Source organism: Podarcis raffonei, chromosome 8 (genome assembly GCF_027172205.1).
Source record: "Podarcis raffonei isolate rPodRaf1 chromosome 8, rPodRaf1.pri, whole genome shotgun sequence".
NCBI classification, from domain to species: Eukaryota; Metazoa; Chordata; class Lepidosauria; order Squamata; family Lacertidae; genus Podarcis; species Podarcis raffonei.
The window spans coordinates 22600474-22621453 of NC_070609.1; the positions used below are offsets into that span (position 1 = coordinate 22600474).

The 20980-nt window shown below is 44.3% G+C and overlaps 1 protein-coding gene across 1 annotated transcript; it reads left to right on the forward strand.

Annotated features, from left to right (window-relative positions):
* Positions 1-1824: 1824 nt before the first annotated feature.
* Positions 1825-20239, forward strand: MATN1 (matrilin 1). Its single transcript, XM_053399962.1, has 7 exons — positions 1825-2098; positions 4803-5149; positions 13379-13601; positions 14883-15008; positions 18013-18420; positions 19301-19453; positions 20148-20239. Exons 1-7 carry the CDS (start codon positions 2011-2013, stop codon positions 20237-20239), a joined length of 1437 nt encoding a protein of 478 aa, XP_053255937.1. The 5' UTR covers positions 1825-2010.
* Positions 20240-20980: the final 741 nt, after the last annotated feature.

Consider the following 20980-nt stretch of genomic DNA (forward strand, 5'->3'; position numbering starts at 1 on the left):
CATAGAGACTTCATTTATAGAAGGATGTGAATGAACCCTATTCATGGCCATATGGACTCTCGGTACCAAAAGGGCTTTGTGTCCGTGACAGCTGGTGAAAAATATATATAATATAGTTCTGGAATAGGGACACTTGTTCTGTACATTTCGAGTTCACTTTGTTCCCTGATTATGTTGGTAGAGTTTTATTACTTGGGAACAAGTGCTAGTTCCATGTTATTGGAATAAGCGTCTTACATCATACAAACACAGAGGTACACAAACATTTTTTTAAAAAACAGTGGAGGTAAAGCCAGGAATGACTTTCCTGTGCTGCCCCAGATGTTGCTGGACTACAACTCCCATCACCCCTGACAATTGACTATGATGCCTGGGACTGATGGGAGTCGGAGTCCAACAACCTCTGGAAGCCATAGTCATCTCCAATATTTGCACATATACCCAGAAGGTCTGTATGTTCTAGTCCAGGGTTTCCCAAACTTGGATTTCCAGCTGTTTTGGACTACAACTCCCATCATCCCTGACCATAGGTCCTGCTACCTAGGGATGGTGGGAGTTGTAGTCCAAAAACAGCTGGAGGGCCAAGTTTGAGAAGCCCTGTTCTAGACTCTGGAACCAGGGCTAGCCAACAGATGGTGAGACAGCTCTGGGAGAAGAACAGGGGCGTCCTCATGACTCTCACAACACTTAACAAACATTCCAGGATTCTTTGAGCGAAGCCATGACTAATTTGCATCCTCCTTACTTGGCTGGAAGGTGTCCTTGAACTCTGATAATGCTTCTTCATTGCCTGGATGGGGGGGGGTGGGGAGAGGCGTTTGAGTCCATACAGATAACATCCTTGTGCATAAATGGAAAATTTAAGTCGTTTCTACACCCACTTTTGCCTCTGGCCACACCCACTACTGGCATGTGGCCCTTGGCAGGTCACCCAGAAGGGAATGTGGCCCTCAGACTTCCCCAATCCCTTTAATAAAGTATTAACATGCTTCTGATATCCAGCTTGGCTGCATCATTCGGGAGGTTTTTCATGTCATTTTCAAAGGCAGCCCCATGTAGAGCACATGACAGAGGACAATATAACTCAAGTATGGGTCACCATAATTGAAACATCACCTGTGGTTTCTAGTGAAACAGAATACATGCTTTTTCCATGAAATGGATTCTAAATGGGAAATGGATTGTAGAATAGACCAGAGGTTGTTCGCTTTGCTTCGGGGGTTCATATACTCGCTTCCTTTTGTTGTATGAAAGAGGCATATTTCTAGACAGCTCTCTGTCTTGTCTCTTCCTCCTCCCCCTCTCTTTCCTCGCTTCACAATACATTGAAAGGATGTCTTTAACGTAGGAAAGTGTCATGCAAATTGATTCCTTTGCTAATTCCTGTATCGTTTTATGCCTCCAACCTCCCCATTGTGAAAAATCCACGTGCTCTCCTTTTGAGACCTCCTAGTCAGAATTAATAAGAAAACTGCTATTTCTTAATGCCGACATTTCCCTCCACTAACATTCTGTGTGCCCGTGCAGCTATTTTTATGCAACCCACCCAACTCCATCCTGTCCCCGTCCCTAGTGGTCTCGAACACGGAAAAGTCTTTGGCCCAACTCGCTGGAGACAGTTTACTTACTGTGGCAGACCCCAGGCTAGATTGAAGCTGGTGATTGGCAGATTAAAGCCCTTTCCCTTCAGATGGATGTGACTGGCTTCACTGTTCAGGTCTCAAATTCCCTGCATTCCAGGTCCCTTTCTGGTCGCTTTTACTACTTCCCACTTCCTAGTCAAGCAATGAGGCTGTTGTCGCAAGTCCAGGCAATGGGAAGGGCCAAGGGACTTTTCCTTGTCAATATCTGTCCTTCCACACTTCCATTCAATCTCCTCCCTCCCACCTCCACCCCATCATTCACACATGCTATAGGTTGGCTTGCTGCCTTTCTGAGGAGTGGCCCATTAATACCTCAGGGCCAAAGCCGGTGCCTGCCACTCTACTCTCTGCCTTCAGTCCAGCCATCATGACAGCATTTTTCCCCGGCTTCCTGATCTCTGTGCTGCTGCTTTTTCAGGAGCAGGGAGTTAATGGGGTCCCTCCTCAGATGAGAGGTAAGTGATGCAAATGAATTTGTCAGTCCTCTCCATTCCACCTGGGCCAGCAGGCTAGGCAACAGAGAAGGGAATTAAAGCATAGCAAGATTTGCGAATTGTGAGAAAATGCATGCATGTCGGTTGGCTGAGAGTGTGGATATTCTCCTAGGGCAAGGACACTTGCAAAGCTCTCTTCTCTGTTACTGCTTGCTTCTTTATTTTGGAATTAGCAGCTGAGATGAAGGCACACATACCTAGATCTAACAGAGCAACAGTATTCATTTTCCTAGTACACACAAGCATCTGTCTTGTTCTCAGACTTTGCCTGTTTCAGATCCCAGTACAAGAGATTTCATTCTTGTTTGGAGTGAGTCAGGTGCTTCTGTGGGGAAGAACATTTTTTGAGAAACGAGTCATTCAGCTAAGGTTGCAGTCCTAACCCCCATTCCCTGGAAGTAAGCTTTTTTTTTTGGGGGGGGGATTCAGTAAGACATCTGAGTATGGTTCTGCACTTAGGCAGAAAGTACCAGATGCACAAATATAAGATGGGGGACACCTGGCTTACTAGCAAGTACATCTTCTCCATCTTCTCCATGCAGTAGGTAGGATGCATAGTAACAAATCACCTGGCCATTTTCCCCCCTTAGCTCAGTAGGAGGGCAAAAGAAATAGCTTTGCTCAGTGGTAGAACATGCAGACAGTCCTACATCCAATCCCCAGCATCTCCAGGTAGGGCTGGGAGACAAACCCTGCAGAGCCACTGCCAGTCAGTGTAGACAATACTGTGCTAGATGGACCCCTGGTCGGGCTCAGTATAAGGCATCTTCCTATGGCTATTCTTTGAATGACAGTAGCAGTTCAAACAAAGGATCTGAGAGCAGGAATGTGAGTAGTTTGAGCATGACCATCCTTGAAAAAGAATTTCCGTTCACACTGATTCAGTTGTTACAGCTAATTGTCTCATCCAGAAAACCATGAATGCAGCAGATAGACATATGTAGGCTATGTCTATAAGTGGCTACCAGGCGAGATATCTAAAGGGAATTCCTATCGCAGAGTCAATCTTGCATTGAATGCCTGTTATGCCATTGCCTTCCTGTTCTGCTGTTTCTTGGGCTTCCCAGAGACATTCCACAGTGCTTAGCATATTGTTACTAGGGAAATGCCAATATCTGCATGCAGAAGTTCCTAAATTTGATCTCCAACGTTTCCAGGTAGGATGAAGATACACTCTGGTCTGAAATCCTGGAGAGCTGCTGCCAGTTGGTGCTGGCAATACTTAGCTAGATGGATCAATAGTCTGACTCAGTATAAAGCAGTTTCCAGTGTGGAATTTTTGGCTCTCCAGATAGTGCTGAACTATACCTATCATCATCCCTATTGGCCGTACTGGGCAGGGCCAGAGGCGCCAACTTTTAAATAAGATTGTGGGGGCCCAACATGAGTCATGTGTGCAATGTTGTGAGGAGTTGGGGTGGAGCCAAACGCAGCAGCAGCACAGTCCCAGCAGCCAGTGGCTCCCATTCTCCCCCTTCCCCTGCCACACAAGGGCAGCAGCAGCAGCAGGAGCCACAAGTCACTGAAGCTGTGCCACGCCCAGCACTGTGCTCACCCTCTTCTGCCCTCTGAACAATGGCCAGCCCGACCCCCTCAATAAATAAATAAATACTGGGGAGCCCAAAGTGCTTCAACCCCTAGGAGTTGGTGCCTATGGGTAAGGCTCAGGGGAGTTGGAGTCAAACAGCATCTGGAAGACCACCAATTCCCCATCCCTTCCGCTCCAGTTGATCAGCACAAAGTATTCTATAATCACATTTTAGGTTTTCTGGGAGACTAGTCTTGTGATCAAAAAGCAATAAGAACATTTCCAATGTAGGAAATCATCTGCATGCATCAGGTAAGGGAATTTTGCTTTCAGAAGGGGCCAGACAGATGTCTCTGGCTTCTCAGAAGTGCACTAAGTTGATAGCAATCTCCTGTCCCCAGACACAGGTTGCTATGAAGAATACTTCCTCTGAACATGGATACCTGTAGTGGTCATGGGTGACAGACATAGCTAACTTAGTTACAGGGATGGTGAAGTATGGTGGTCACTTCCAGGTTTTTTTTTGTAGGAGGGGTACTTCCTCACTCCTTCATAATGATACCATATGATGTCATCTGAACATAGGCAATGCTTACAACCAAGAAAGGCAACCCTAGAAATTTCCCAAAGCATGTCCAAGTGTTTGCTTTTAGTACATCTTTCAGATGATGGTCTGAAAGATTGCAAAGATTTATCCCAGTTCTCTTGATTTCACTTACTTAGTGGATTGAACAGTAGCAAAATAAAATACAGTGGTACCTTGGGTTAAGTACTTAATTCATTCCAGAGGTCCGTTCTTAACCTGAAACTGTTCTTAACCTGAAGCACCACTTTAGCTAATGGGACCTCCTGCTGCTGCCATGGCACCGCTGCACGATTTCTGTTCTCATCCTGAAGCAAAGTTCTTAACCCAAGCTACTACTTCTGGGTTAGCGGAGTCTGTAACCTGAAGCGTCTGTAACCTGAAGCGTCTGTAACCTGAGGTACCACTGTAAGGTTTTAAAATAAGGAGGATGCTGAGGTTGCAATCCTGTGCCATCTATATACCTGAGACTCAACCTCACTGAGCTCAGTGGAGCTTACTTCCAAATTTAGTTTTCTCAAGGCTGAAAAGGGCTCTTCATTTTTCACACACAGGTGTCCAATGTAGGACAAGACCTACAGACCTGCTCTTCATCATTGACAGTTCCCGAAGTGTGCGCCCCAATGAATTTGAGCAAGTCAAGGTCTTCTTGTCCAAGGTCATTGAGTCACTTGATGTGGGACCAAATGCTACACGGGTTGGCGTCATCAACTACGCCAGTGCAGTCAAGAATGAATTGTCCCTCAAGACTCACCGTACCAAGGCCAGCCTGCTGCAAGCTGTTCGCAAGATCGAACCACTCTCCACTGGGACCATGACAGGCCTGGCTATCCAGTTTGCAATCAACAGAGCATTCAGTGAGGTCGAAGGCGCCCGAGTGAGATCTCCAGAGATTAACAAGGTATGGAAACTGTGTGGACTTGCAAGAACCTTTGTGCCTCCTGTTTGCTTTCTAACCTTTCTTGCAAAAATATAAGCTTGGATAAATAGTTCCTGCCAAATGGAATAAGCCGGCTATCTAGGCAGATATGGAGGGGGCTGATTTTATGCTGTATCTGGAGCTGGGGGAGAAATTTGATTCAGTTTGGATTTAAAAGTGAACCTAGCTAATTCACAGTTCCTGAAACAATATGGGAACCAAAACACAGCCATATTTCAACATTTTGACTTCTCTGAATTTTGCAATCAAGTTCTCCACCTAAGAAATGTGTACAATAATTCCTGCACTAGGATAAATGTGCATAGAAACGCATTATTTTAGGGGAAACTGCTTTGCAAAAACCTGTATACTAGAAGGAATTAGCACTAAAGTCCTGATGACTTTTCATGAGGACTTCTTTTTTTATTTTTAAGAATTACATACTGGTGTGGCAATGTGGAGAATGCGGCTTAAGAATGGAAAAAGGAAAAACTGGAACTGAAATTGACAAATTTGCTCATTCCTGGCTGTATCCCTACTCTACACTGCTTTGAAATTGTGGGTTTAAGTGGTATATAAATTTAAAAAATGAAGTCGTAAGTAGCAAAAGAAAAAAGAAAGAAAGCAGCAAGCAACTTCTAAGATGAATTTTGCTTTCTGTACATTTTTGAAAAATATAAGCTTGGAGAGACAGCTGACGAAATAAAACGAAATATGCAGAAATTTTGGTCAACACTTCTGTGGAAAGCAGGGGACAAAGAATCTATTAGGGGAAATCCTTTGTCCTGTCCTGTCCCCTAGTGTCTGCTTACTTCAGTTTGCCTCTTCTTTGTAGCAGGAATTCCTGGGAGAGGGATATAATTTCATGCTTGAATGACTGTTTGCAGTCATTTTAATTCACACTTTTGTCCCCACAACGGCCCCCGCTACACCACTTCTGTTTTCTGCTTATCCAATTATTTCCTAATTTCAGCTCCAGGCAGACTCCACTTGCCAAAAGCAACCTGGGTTTTCCTTATCAGAATGGCCCTTATGTAGAACAAGGTAAAAAGTATGCCTAAGTCAGGCCACAGCTCTGCTTGGGTTTTTAATTTGACCCTTCTATGGAATACCAATTTTGTTAGGGGTGGGTCACAGTTCAGCAGTAGAGCATGTGCTTTGTGTGCAGAAGGAAGGCCTCACATTCAAACACAGGTAGCAGGTGCTGGCAAGTGTTTCACCTCATCTCCGTGCCAGTGGAGCGAATTAGGGAATCTGTGACCCTTCAGAAGTCACTGAGCTCCAACTCCCATCATCCTTGACCATTGGCCATGTTGGCAGGGGCTGATGGGAATTGGAGTCCAACAATATCTGAGAGCCTATCCCTATCACTGGAGTAGACTAGCAGCTCAACTCGGCACGGGGCAGCTTCATGTTTCGCTTTCTGAAAAAGCTGGAAAGACATTTGAGTGGAGCTCTGGAATGTAATGACAGATATCCACAGAATCTGTCCAAAAAAGACCCCCCTGATGAGCTCATCTGAGCAGTTCAAAGAGATGATTTTCAGGGCACAATGGTTGTTTTTAAGTCCAGTCTTCCAATTAGCATTTGGACTTCTTTTTAAAACGTAGTTCTGTACAAGTTATCATGGAAAAAGCTAATATGAGTACAGGGAGGTGAGAAAAAATGAGGAAGTGATAAGCTAGGAAATGGGATAAGATGAAACAGTAGCTGTTTACACAGGGCTAAGTCAGGCTATTTTGGTGCTGTGAGGGTGAGCTACCAAAACAAGAGCACATGAAGCTACTTAATATCAGCTATTTTAACTCAGCTTTGCCTACACTGACTGGTAGCAGCTTTCCAGGGTTTAAGGCAGAGGACATTCCCAAACCTAGCTGGGGACACCAAGGATTGAACCCTTTTGCCTTCTTTAATTGCCTTCTTTAATTCACTTGGGGAGTAGGAGAACAACTTTGCAGCTGCCTCTGTGCTTGATTGGCTGGAGGAGAGTGAGCTTTGGTTATGAGAGGAAAGGGAACTTGATAGAAGGAATAATGTGTGGTTGCCCAGAAATGCTTTTATTTATTTATTTTTACTTCCACTCAGTACAAACTCACGTCACTTCTTAAGCAAAACTGTCATTTCAGAAGTAATGCTGCTGCCATAATGCCATCACTCCTGGCTTGCTTTTCATTTAATGTAGCAAGGGTCTTGCATTGTGAAATTAATGTAGTGTAAGTGGCTTTTTTATAGCTATGTTATAGATACAACCAGTGCGTTTTCTTTCTTTCTGGGGGTACTCAAGGGTACACAGTACCAGCATCCCCCCCCAGAAGAAAAGCACTGGTTAAAAGTGTGACAGTTACTCTAACAACTTCATGCTGAGTACTGACACATTTTATTCTGGAAGAAAAGAGACGGATAACAACTCTTCAATTATGTCTCACAGGAGGCTGACTTAGACTGAATCAGACTATCAATCCATCTAGGCCATGGGTAGGCAAACTAAAGCCCAGGGCCCGGATCTGGCCCAATCGCCATCTCAATCCGGCCCATGGATGGTCCGGGAATCAGCATGTTTTTACATGAATAGAATGTGCCCTTTTATTTAAAATGCATCTCTGGGTTATTTGTGGGGCATAGGAATTCGTTCTTTTTCTTTTCCTTTCCCCAAAATATAGTCCAGCCCCCCACAAGGTCTGAGGGACAGTGGACCGACCCCCTGCTGAAAAAGTTTGCTGATCCCTGATCTAGGCTAATGTTGTCTGTACTCGGGTTAAGTACTTAATTCGTTCCGGAGGTCCATACTTAACCTGAAACTGTTCTTAACCTAAAGCACCACTTTAGCTAATGGGGCCTCCTGCTGCTGCTGTGCCACCAGAGCACGATTTCTGTTCTCATCCTGAAGCAAAGTTCTTAACCTGAAGCACTATTTCTGGGTTAGCGGAGTCTGTAACCTGAAGCGTATGTAACCCGAGGTACCACTGTACTTCCTGGTAGTGGCTCTCCAGGATTTAAGAGAGGAGCATCTCTTGGAAGTACTGCCTTGGAGATGCGGCGTATTGAACCTGGGACATTTGGCATGCAAAGCCCTTCTCTGGATGGCCATTCAATCTTCAGTGAAGCAGAAGTGGTGATTCTCCTTCACTGGGTTTTTAAAGAAGAGGTTGGAAGACCACCTGTTACGGATTCCTTAGCTGTAGTTTCTGCATTGCAGGGTGTTGGACTAAGTACTGTGGGGGTCCTTTCCAACTCTGCAGTTTTATAATTCTCTGATTCTATATGAGACTAAACTTTGCTTGGAGTAGACTTGCTGAAATTAATGGACCTAAGTTTTCCACGTCTATTAATTTCAGTGAGCTCACTCTGAGCATATGGCTAACACTCGACGCAGCTCCAAGTTAGCTGAGTTAAACTTCAGTCATGTTGATTTTAATAAGAACAAAGTTCAGCTCAATCTGCATCCAGCTCATTGCCTTCTATGTCCATTTTGGTGATGCCAGATTCTTCCTGTACCATCCCTGCTCCATAAAACCTTAATTTTTGTTGTTGTTGTTTAGTCGTGTCCGACTCTTCGTGACCCCATGGACCAGAGCACGCCAGGCACTCCTGTCTTCCACTGCCTCATGCAGTTTGGTCAAACTCATGCTGGTAGCTTCGAGAAAACTATCCCACCATCTCATCCTCTGTCGTCCCCTTCTCCTTGTGCCCTCCATCTTTCCCAGCATTAGGGTCTTTTCCAGGGAGTCTTCTCTTCTCATGAGGTGGCCAAAGTATTGGAGCCTCAGCTTCAGGATCTGTCCTTCCAGTGAGCACTCAGGGCTGATTTCCTTCAGAACGGATAGGTTTGATCTTCTTGCAGTCCATGGGACTCTCAAGAGTCTCCTCCAGCACCATAATTCAAAAGCATCAATTCTTCGGCGATCAGCCTTCTTTATGGTCCAGCTCTCACTTCCATATATCACTACTGGGAAAACCATAGCTTTTACTATACGGACCTTTGTTGGCAAGGTGATGTCTCTACTTTTTAAGAGGCTGTCTGCTTCTTGGGCGAAAAGCAATGACAAACCTAGACAGCATCTTAAAATCTTAATACTTGAACCTAAATAAGAGTGATGTGTTGTCTGCATTTTGGTGAAACCCAAGAGCAGATTTTTAGGTGGATTATTTTTGAAACGTGGAAAGCAGCTTCCAGTCTCTGTTTTCAGGTTTTCATAACCTGCAGGGCGAAACATTCCCAGACTGTATTATTTTCCCTTTTTACAGGGATAGAAAAGGTGCCGAAATAAAGATATTGTTACATACAGTTGAAGGGGCCTTTTAGCTTGCTGAAAGGAACTCTGTGGACTGTGGAGGTCTTTGTCCTTTAGGAGAGCGAAAGAGCCCCATCTCGACTGACAACCCCTCGCCTTTAAACCCATTGAGTTTAAATTTCACGGTGATATGGCTTAAGTGTATTCCAAGCCATTAGGTTTAGCATAATATCATTTTATGAAAAGACAATATACAGCATTGTGTCTGCCAGGTTGGCCATGTGTTCTACTTTATAAAGGACAGCCCTCTGTTCAGAGGCATCCTCTATTTGAAAGGCTGCTCAATTCAAGTCCACCTTAAACTTAAAGAGTGGGATTATGCACAGCTCTCCCTCCACCCCCGCAATCTGGTTCAGGGTTCAATCTAGTGTTTTGCAGTAGCCCCAATATGATCTGGGACAATCCAGGGATGAACCAACACAGATCCGGGCCCCAAATCAATTTGGGGGGGCCTTGCAGAGTCATGCAGCAGTGAGGGCAAAAGGGACTGTGGAATTCTGGCTAGCTCAGATGGTATTGTATTTGACTTTGCTGCTTTCCTCCAACAGTGGAAGTAGAACAAAGCCATTGTGGCAAGTTGCTGTTGCCAACTCTCTCTCTGTCTCTCCCCTGGCTCCATTTTCTGCCATGGTTTCTATGCTCACAGCTGCACCATACATTTAAAATACACTTATACCACTTTAACAGTAATAGAGAATCCTGGGAACTGTAGTTTGCTGGGCGTACGGGGAATTGTAGGGCTGTAAAGTCAGTACCCTTAAGAAACTATAGCTCTCAGGTTTCTTTGGGGGAATCCATGACTGTTACAGTGGTATAAAAGGTAAAGGGACCCCTGACCATTAGGTTCAGTTGTGGCTGACTCTGGGGTTGCGGCGCTCATCCCGCTTTATTGGCCGAGGGAGCCGGCGTACAGCTTCCGGGTCATGTGGCCAGCATGACTAAGCCGCTTCTGGTGAACCAGAGCAGCACATGGAAACGCCACTTACCTTCCCGCCAGAGCAGTTCCTATTTATCTACTTGCACTTTGACGTGCTTTCAAACTGCTAGGTTGGCAGGAGCAGGGACCGAGCAATGGGAGCTCACTGTGTCCCGGGGATTCAAACCGCTGACCTTCTCATCGGCAAGTCCTAGGCTCTGTGGTTTAACCCACAGCGCCACCCGCGTCCCTTACAGTGGTATAAGAGGGCTTTAAAAGTATGGCATGGATGTGACCTACGCCCACAACAAACATAGGCTTACATAAGAAATTGAACAGGCTCTTTGAACTTTGTGGCTCCTTTACCTAAAGGCTATAAAGAGAGAGATGGAAATTTATGGAAGGAATATCCTGGAAAGATCCAGGGGGAAGGCAGCTCCTTAGAAGGCTACAGTCCTTATGATGAATGTGGATATACTAGTAGTAAACTGCTTTTTCCTGTGTTGTGGGATATGAAGGAAGTTGGCTTTTTCCTTAGCTGCATGAGATTTCAACACCCAGAAGAAATCTTTCTTTAAAAAATTGGTCTGTTTTCTGACCTGTGCCAAAATGAACTGGAAAAAGTGACAAGACCCAGATTTACCTGACCTGCCAAGAGTTTGATTCCCTTCCCTCCACCCCCCCTTTCCTTTACGTGTTGTGTTTTTTTTTAATCACGTAAGCCAGCAAGCAGGGGGCAGTCTCATTTTAACTATGTACGCCACTCTGGAAAGCTTAATGGCACATGCGCTAAATAAATAGTAAATAAATTGCAATATTTTTGGAGGTGGGGTTGAAACTGCTGTGTAAAGGTCTGTCATATTGTGGAAGGCTGGTTTTGATTTGTTTTAATTGACAAGTTGAAAACCACCCCTCCACCTCTCTTACACACACATTCTGTGTGCAAGGGAAGCCCCTCTTCTTCGTGTCTCCCCCACCCAATTTGTTAAATAAATGGCTCTCTCTTCTGGCAAACAAGGGGCATTGCACTGAGTGCTATGATCCTTTGTCAGTTTTAAGGAGCAAAATACAGGGTACATTGTAGCCATATGTGATGAAGCCTTGAATACAATGGAAAATGCCTTTGGGAAGTGTGGTTTGCATGTAAGAAGGGACAGGACAGGAAAGAGTGCATAATTCTCCCCCTGCCAGTTGCTTTCAACTTGAAACTAAGGGTTCATCTACAATAGTGGCATTCAGTAAAATTTTTCAGAGGGGAACAGTTAGAGCCAGAGGCTCCAGCTTGTGAGGATTATTGGGGGCTCCCCGGCATCATGCGTGTGATGTCCTGACATCACACACATGAGCATTGCACCTCCCTCCCTAAGCTGGGCAGAAGCTTCCCAGGGCTTTGGGAAGAAGGTGCTAGGCATTAATACTTTAGGGGACTAGCCTAGTCCCCCAGTCCACTGACAGCACACAACTGATTCACACTTAGCTTTTGCCCTATGCTGTCTAGGCACAGGTCCATGCTTTAAAGCTGTGTGTCTGAGTGCACATATATATATATATATATATATATATATATATATATATAATATATATATATATATATATATATATATATATACACAAGGTAAATATTGTCTGGAGGACTTAGAAGGCTTATAAACACACTTTCCAAGAAACCAAAAACCACGTGACCGAAGACTAAACAAGCAAAGTGACTGAGCTACGTGGGGTCTTTGGTTTAAGCAGGTTTAACTTGTGTTTGCATTTCTATCTGATGAACCATTGGCATCCTTAAAGCATGTGGCTGCTCTCATTTCTAATTCTTATAACATAAAATTCCAACATATGACTATTTCTCTTGTCTCCAAAGGTTACTAAGGCTGAATCCTGCACTCCCTTACATGCACAGTTGGATTTGTAAAATATTCTGCTGTAAAAACTAAATATAGCTCTTTCATAATATATGCAGTGGTGTGTGTTCCTGGTGGTGTAGACTCAATAATTTCTGTGATTGATTGTTTATAGGAAATAGGATTATTATTGGTTCCAATTAAAGGTTGAGCAAGCTGAGTAGAAGAACTGACTCTGATAGCATGATGTGCTTCAGCAGGGGTCAGCAAACTTTTTCAGCAGGGGGACAGTCCACTGTCCCTCAGACCTTGAGGGGGCCGGGCTATATTTTGAAAAAAATAATAATGCTGCAGGAGCCCTAGTGGCTGCTTACTTGTGTCTTGTGAGTGGCAGGGATTGGCGGCGGGGGCAGCAGGACGATGAGTGGTGTGCAAAAGGGCTCCGGAGAGGGGCTGCTTAAAATGGTGGCCGCTTGAGCGCTGCTGCTGCTGGTGCCAACAAAGCCCAGCCCCCTTCCTCCTCTAGGCAGGGCAGGGAGAAGCCAGGAGGAGGGAGGGAGGAGGCACCACCACCGCTGTGTGAGGGACAGGGAGGGAGAGGGAAAGAACACGCATGCTGGCGATTCACGTGGCGATTCCTGGATCGTCCACGGGCTGGATCCAGAAGGCAATTGGTGATCCGGCCCATGTGCTTCAGGATAGATGCCATCCAAGTGAAGGCAGAATTAGGAAGGTTGGGACCTGGCTCCCTGAAATATATCTCCCTATAGGAACCTATAGGAGATAGAGCCTTTTTTGTAGCTGCTCCCATACTGTGAAATTCCCTCCCAAGAGAGGTGAGATTGTCTCCCTCCTTGCTCTCTTTCCACCAAAAGGCTAAGACCTTCCTATTCTAGACAGGCTTTAGAAACTAAGGAGCAAACAATACTGACCACTGGGCTGCCGTCAGGGCAAATTGTACTTTAACTGCTGTACTTTAAAATGTGTTGTGATGCATTTTAATTTTTATTTTCACTAGTTCACTTTATTAGTCTGAATTTTGTAATTGATATTTTGAACCATTGCAAGCCACCCTGAACACCAGGATATAAATATAGTAATAAAATAAAATAAATGAATGAATAAGCAGCTGGAGAGTCCTTTGCCACTCTCTTACCCACAGGTAGCCATTGTAGTGACAGATGGACGCCCCCAGGATGGGGTGAAGGATGTGTCAGCGAGGGCCCGAGCTCTTGGGATTGAAATTTTTGCCATTGGCGTGGGCCGTGTCGACATGCACACTTTGCGGCAGATGGCCAGCCCACCTCTGGATGAACATGTGGATTATGTGGAGAGCTACAGTGTCATTGAGAAGCTGACCAAGAAGTTTCAGGAGGCATTCTGCGGTAAGTTGTTAAGGAAGTCTTCTGCTGTGAAATAAGAGGTTGCATCCAACATTAGTCAGAGCAGACCCATTGAAATTAAAGGGCACAACTTATGGAACTTATATGTAGTGGACCTGTAAAAGGGTAAAAGTGTATTGGGAAATAATTCATAATGAATTGAAAAAAATGTTTTTAAAAAACAAAAAAACCCCCCAAAACCAGAGTCGTTTTTGTTGGGGATAACTCAGACGGAAATTCCCAGGTGTCAGAAAATGTTATTTATGTATGCTACTACTGTGGCCCGTGTTTTGTTAGCCCCCAAATGGAAAATGAGCGAGATCCCAACTAAAGAGGAATGGCAACTTAAACTGATGGAATATGTGCAACTTGCAGACCTAACATATAGAATAAGAGAACAAGAAGAACATATGTTTAAAGAAGATTGAAAATGTTTATTGAATATATTTGGGGGGAGTACACTTGAAAACTTGTGTACACTTGAAAACGTAGGCAGCATTAAGATAAATTCAACAGTGTAAATAAGTTTTGACGGATGCAATAATGGAATATTGAATGCTTTAGTTTTTGTAAAATATGCAGGGATTTATGTTATGCAAAATAAACCATGGAAAGAGAAGAAGGGAAGTCATTGATATTTTAAGGTTGTTTAAATATTTTTAAACTGTAAAACAGAAAATTTTATAAAAATTATATATATATAAATAAAATGAAAGGGCACAACTAACTTAGGGAAATTAATTACCATGGGTCTACTCTAAGTAGAACTTGGTTGGATACAACCAGAGGGCCAGAGACTGTTGTTACCCTTGGCGCAAGAAGCAAAGTTGTACATTGGAAATTACCAAGCAAAAGAAACTCATGTAATCCACTTTTGGCACAAGGCTTCACAAAGCATGTATTTTGGACCACAACTCCCATCAGTCTTCACCAGCATGGCCAATAGTCAGGGGTGATGGGAGTTGTGGTCCAAAACATCTGGAGGGTGCAGCAGCACAAGTCATTTTCCCATTGTAGGCAAAATGCCTCAACACCACCCCAACAATGATGCCATCCCACTGCAGATCCAGATCCTCCCACCTCCTCTCTGACCCCTTTCTCGCACTCATGCTGCTGCCAGCCCCATCAGCACAACTGTACCCTCAGGGCCACCTGTGTCCGTGCAATCAAAATAGTGGATGTAAGTGTTCCAACGCCTTTGGTTTCTTAGAATTCCTGAGCTACATCGAGTACTTTCCGCCAGTATAAATATATGTTTTAACATTGCATGTTATTACTTTGCAGCTGTGTCAGACCTGTGTGCCACTGGAGACCACGATTGCCAGCAGATCTGTGTCAGTACAGGGGCTTCTTATACCTGTGCATGTAAAGAGGGGTTCACGCTTAACACTGATGGAAAAACCTGCAGTGGTAAATAATGTTGTTTTCAGCTTGGTAGAGTGGGCCAATGTTTTGAATGCATGCAAATTTCAACTTTCAGGAAGCATGCCATCTTCCTGATCTTAATCTCAAGTTTGCAAGCATACACGTGACACGAAATATGCAGGCTGTTTAATTGCTCTTCATATCCCTCCTCGCCACTGCTTGAGGGGTTCATCTGGAACCATGGTTTTGGTCACCAGCGGTTGTAGATGACATGCTTTAAGAAGGTTGTTGCAGACCAGGGATGGGGCTCCTGTGGTCCTCCAGATGTTGTTGGACTCCCATCTTCCCAAACAAGCATGACCACTCTCTAGGAATGATGGGAGTTGTAGTTTAACAAAATCTGAAGAGCCACAACTGCTCCATCTTTACTGAGGACAAATGGGAATGAGTTCAGAGGAGGGCAATGAAGATGGTCAGGAATATGGAAAACAAGTCATATGACAAAAGGTTGAAAGAACTGGGTAGTTTTAGCCTGGAGAAGAGAAGGCTACAGGGGAACTCTTCTAGTACTCTTCTAATACCTAAAGAGTTTTTGCATAGAAGAAGGCAAAGATTTGCTCTCTGCAGACCACAAGGGAACAACTAGATCTAGTTGGCTTAAGTTAAGATTGGGGAGAAATTAAATTTTGTTTGCATTTTTGTGAGAAACTAATTAACTCACACTTTGAAATTTACACTTATCCAAAAGTTGCACTGCAGTTCACCAATGTATAAAAAGTGCATTGTATCAGGGAAAAGTGCTGGGAACACAATCTTACAGGGGGGAAAGATGCCCTTAGTGAACCTTAGAGGTAGTCCAGATATTTTGGACTCCAACTCCCATCAGTCCCAGCCTGCATGCCCAAGATTAGACATGATGGGAGTTGTAGTCTCAGAGAGTCTCGAGAGCACTACATGTGCTGCCTCTGCACTAAAGACTCATGAGTTGCATATTCTTGCAATATTCTCCCTCCATGAGCACATTGCGACACTTGTCCAAGAAGCAGGTCCTTTCCTCTAGTTTAGATCACTTACATTGTTTCTGTGTCTCTTAAACCATCTTTTCCTTGGACTTCCATGTGCCAGGAGAGTCATAGGTAGGGTGGATTAGGGGCTATATTTGCAATGAGGTGATACAAGCAGCTCATTCTCACAGGGCCATGGGCCTGCTGCTGCATGAATGCTTTGTCCAGGGCACTCCCTGCAAAACCTCCTTTCCCCCTCCACAAGCATAACTACATTGCTTGCGTCACTTCTGGAATCCTTAAGTAACCTTCTCCAATGGCCTCCAAAGAGCTGTAAAAGCAACAAGGAGTATAGATCGCCCAGTTTAAAACTTTGCACCAACTTCCCCTGGCAGAACAAGGTGACCACTGAAATGTATAACCTCCTTGAGTAAACTTTAGAAAAACCTAGGCAGTGGCTGAACTAGGAATGGTATCCAATAGCTGAAACACAACCGACTCAGTTTTGGAAAGCTGGGATTTGGGAAGGTTCCATAACACAAAAGAGAGAGAAGCAGACTGGATCAATATCTAACATCTCGAACGCATGCCAGTTGAAATGACTTTCCCTCATTTCCTTTCTGAAAATAAGTACTTTCAAGAACTGATGCTTACATAGCCTTTGAGTTTCTCTTGTGCTTTGTATCTCATTTTCAAGAGACTGGAGGGGGTTAAACAAGGTGAGACGTAAATTATGGACACAGCTTCTCCCTGTTCCAGATTGGAGCACTGACATAGCGTTGTATTATACGGATGGTTCTAACACTGCAACTGGCCCAAGGTCCTGTCTGAATCACACTTTATCTCTGTGCCTGCTGTTTGCATTAGAATGTAAGCTCCCATTTGCCCCAATAGAAGCTTTTGGTCTAGTACAAACAAGGGCCCTGCCCCCCCCATCTAGCTTGGGATTGCAACAGAGGGAAAAGGGTTAAAGCCTCACTGCAACCCGTATGGATTAGGACCTGCTTGCCTGCTATTTACCACGGAAATTGATCACACTGACCTAAGTTATAGACTCTCCAAATGTCCCTGTTTTCCAGGGGCAGTCCCAGATTAACAGAAGCTGTCCCAGTTTCTGATTTGATCCCAGAATGTCCCACTTTTCCTTAGGACTTCCCTTTTTTATTGGAGAAATGTTGGAGGGGATGGAATAGGATTTCCCTACTTTCATTGGAGAAATGTTGAAGGGTAGGAACTTAACCAACTGTGTTCGATGGAACTAAATGGGACTGGGAACCTGTGGCCCTTCAGATGTTGCTGATTTCCAGATCCCATCATCTCTGACCATGTAACATCTGGAGGACAACTGTTTCCTTATATCTGGAATGAAGAATGTTGACTTAATCAGCCATGTATGTTTGCTAAATTCAGCCTTTAAAACAGGGATGGGGAACATCAGGCCTCAGGGATATACCGTATTTTTCGCTCTATAACACGCACCCGACCATAACACGCACGTAGTTTTTAGAGGAGGAAAATCCGTAGGCATGCCACCCGTAGGCATTCCCTCCATAACACGCACAGACATTTCCCCTTACTTTTTAGGAGGAAAAAAGTGAGTGTTATGGTGCAAAAAATACGGTATTCAGCCCCCGTCCCACCTCTGTATCTGGCCCTTGAGACTCTCCCCAGGCCACATACCCTTCAGAGACACAGTCCCTCACCAACCCCACCATGCAACTGCCTTGAGCATTTTCGCCTGGTTGTGAATGTATTATTGAACTCTGGGAATGCTTCTTGCTTACATGGATGGAGTATACAGATGGCTGTGTGAGCTCCTGTAGAAACTAAGGCTGTGAAACTGGTTTAGCTGAATCCTGGATCCTGAACTGATTTGGGCCAATCTGAGTTGACTTGAGGTTCAGCTGGAATGAACCCAGAGCAAGAAAGGAATGTGGCCTTCATGATTGAAAAGCCCCCCCCCCCGCATTTTAAAAAGTGTTTCTTTAAATGAAAAAGATGACTAGCTTCAGCTTTCTGCCCCCTCCCACTTCTCTTCTCCCCAGCCTGCAGTGGAGGAGGCGCCACGGACCTTGTCTTCCTGATTGATGGGTCAAAGAGTGTGAGGCCAGAGAACTTTGAGCTGGTGAAGAGGTTCATCAACCAGATAGTGGATTCCTTAGATGTGTCGGACAGGAATGCACATGTGGGCCTGGTCCAGTATTCTAGTTCAGTAAGGCAGGAATTTCCACTGGGGCAATACAAGAACAAGAAGGACATCAAAGCAGCAGTGAGAAGGATGTCTTACATGGAGAAAGGCACCATGACTGGCCAAGCTTTGAAATTCCTAGTGGACAGTTCCTTTGCCATCTCCAGCGGTGCAAGGCCTGGAGTCCCCAAGGTAGCAATTGTCTTCACTGATGGCCGGTCACAAGATTACATCAATGATGCTGCCAAGAAAGCCAAAGAACTAGGTAGGTTTTCATAATTTAGTATCACTGTTTTGCGATGGCCTGATTAAGATATAATGGCCTGTATCCAACATTAGTCATACTTTGAGCAGACACACTGAAATGAAAGGGCATGACTAACCTAGGTCCATTCATTTCAATGAGTCTCTTCTGAGTATGTCTAATGTTGGATACAACCCAATGATCTCAGTCTCATAAACCATGGTTTCTTAGACCAAGAATGAGTTATACATGTGTGCTCACTTTCCCCCTTCCCTCCTTCTATCTCTTATGCACCAGTTTGCAAGACTTTCAAGGTTTATTAAACCAGAGTTTCCCACTGTATCCAAACCAGAAAACTGTAGTTTCCAAACTAGGATATGCAACCGGGGTTATATTCTGGTTTCCTGGTTTATAAACAAAGATTAAACCACAGTGTGGTGCATTAAAGACTGAATGCTAAACCATAGTTTAAGGCTACATGAAGGAAACAAATTAAGAGTCAGGGTCATACATTCTGACCTCCTCTCCCCACTTTGCTTTGAGGAGAATAGAAGTGTGTGTGTGTCCTGGCTTAAAGTACCCAGGAAGGTTTTTTGGGTTAGATTTGAACTGGGGAAACTGGTTAGTTCAAGCTGTGGTTTGTTAACAAGGCAGGATAAAAACCCGCCTCTAGTTCACACATAACTAGAAACTCTGCTTAGTTTAAACCAGAACACAGATACTTCTGATTCCTTCTTTGTGTCAGAGGAGGAGAGCACAGCATGTGAGTCCACAGCTCATGTTTGCTCATTCACATAGCGCTAAACCATGGTTTACTGTCGTGTTCCTCAGCCTGGCATATAAGTCTTGGTTGTTCTTTCACAAAGCAGATCAGCAGTTTAGCAATTCTTGCTTGTTTCAGGTTACAAGATGTTCGCTGTTGGAGTAGGCAATGCTGTTGAAGACGAACTTAAAGAAATTGCCTCAGATCCGGTGGGAGAGCATTACTTCTACACTGCCGATTTCAGAACCATCAATCAAATTGGAAAGAAACTACAAAGTAAAATCTGTGTTGGTAAGGAAGGTCATGCCTGGTATATTTACAGCACAATCCTCTAACCCTGGCTACCCTGGCAAATAAATGTGCAACACGAGGCACAATGACTACTATGGCAGTACAGCCTAGCTACACCACAAACCCATACAGTCCATTGGCAGGGGGCAATATGAGCAGCAAGGGAGGTTCCTCTGACTCAGCCTTCCCCTTTATGATGCCCTCCAGATGGTTTGGACTACAACTTCTATAATCCCTAAGCATTGCTCATGTTGGCTGAGGGTGATGGGAGTTGTAGTCCAAACCATCTGGAGGGCAGCAACAGATTGGAGAAGACTGATCTAACAAACCCCTTTGTCCAAGAAAAAATGATGGAGGAACAGAGTCAACACCCACACCCACCCCTCCTTGCTTTACTGGCAAGAAATTCAGGGCAGTACATGTGTCTTTAACCATTATCCCAAAACCTCTATGAGCTTTCTGCTGATAAGAGCTGTTTGATGGTGGAACGGACTCCCTCAGAAGGTGGTGGACTCTTCTTCCTTGGAGGTTTTTCAGCATAGGTTAGATGGCCATCTGTCTTGGATGCTTTAGTTGAGATTCCTGCATTGGGTTCCCTTCCAGTTCTATGATTCTAAGTGCTTCCACTGATGTCCAGCCAGGATAATCTATCCAGTGTATGATTCATTGAATGGCTTTGTTTTCTCTTCCTCAGAAGAAGATCCATGCGAATGTGAAGCCATTGTGAAGTTCCAGACAAAGGTAGACAACCTCATAAAGGCACTGACACGGAAACATATCCTTTGAGAGCTATTTGGGAAAGAGTGTATTTTGGGTGTGTGCTGAGTTGTTTATGGAAGGAATAAACTTTAGGTTACTGGGTGAGCCACCTCTCTGGGAAATCAACTAGGTGGCCGGGTGGTAACACTTGTTTTTCCAGGTAGGTTCATCAGTTGATAGGGATGGTGGAGAATTCCTACAAAAAGGGAAACAAACAGAAAACGCTGATATTTGTTTATTTGTTGCATACCCAGAACAGAAATCAACCAAGTGAATATGGCCAGTATTTGCTGTTGTTTATTTCACCCACAAGTGATGCATAACAGATTATATTAGCTTTCTCCATTTCCATTTTGTTCCCTTTGCATTGAAATGAATGGGGTGGAATAACCTAATGACAGCAGTATAGATGTAAATTTGCCATAGCAGACAATAACATAGCTTTTGGTGGAAGATGAACTGCAGTGGAATGGAAACATTGCTGCATGCATTGAAGACAGGGTGGAAGGGGAAACTATGCTTTCTTACACCCCTAGTTGCAAAGGAGGATGGGCTTTTCTATCTTCAATGCTGATGCAGAAGAGGAAAGTTGAGCATTTCCAACTTTCTCAATTCTGCATAACAAGTGGCTCTTGTTAAAATCCCCATTTCCCATAAGAGCCAGAACATGCAGCAGTACTCAGCAGTACTGAGCACAGGAGTATTGAGCTAGATTGACCACTGGGTCTAATGCAGCTTCTTGCATTGTGTCCAACTATTCTGAGCCAG

Excerpts from the sequence above, each read along its gene's own strand:
- MATN1 (XM_053399962.1), top strand. The coding sequence starts at position 2,011 with ATGACAGCATTTTTCCCCGGCTTCCTGATCTCTGTGCTGCTGCTTTTT. Across the intron at positions 5,150-13,378 it reads GATCTCCAGAGATTAACAAG|GTAGCCATTGTAGTGACAGA; the intron begins GTATGGAAACTG and ends TCTTACCCACAG. Across the intron at positions 18,421-19,300 it reads CAAGAAAGCCAAAGAACTAG|GTTACAAGATGTTCGCTGTT; the intron begins GTAGGTTTTCAT and ends TGCTTGTTTCAG.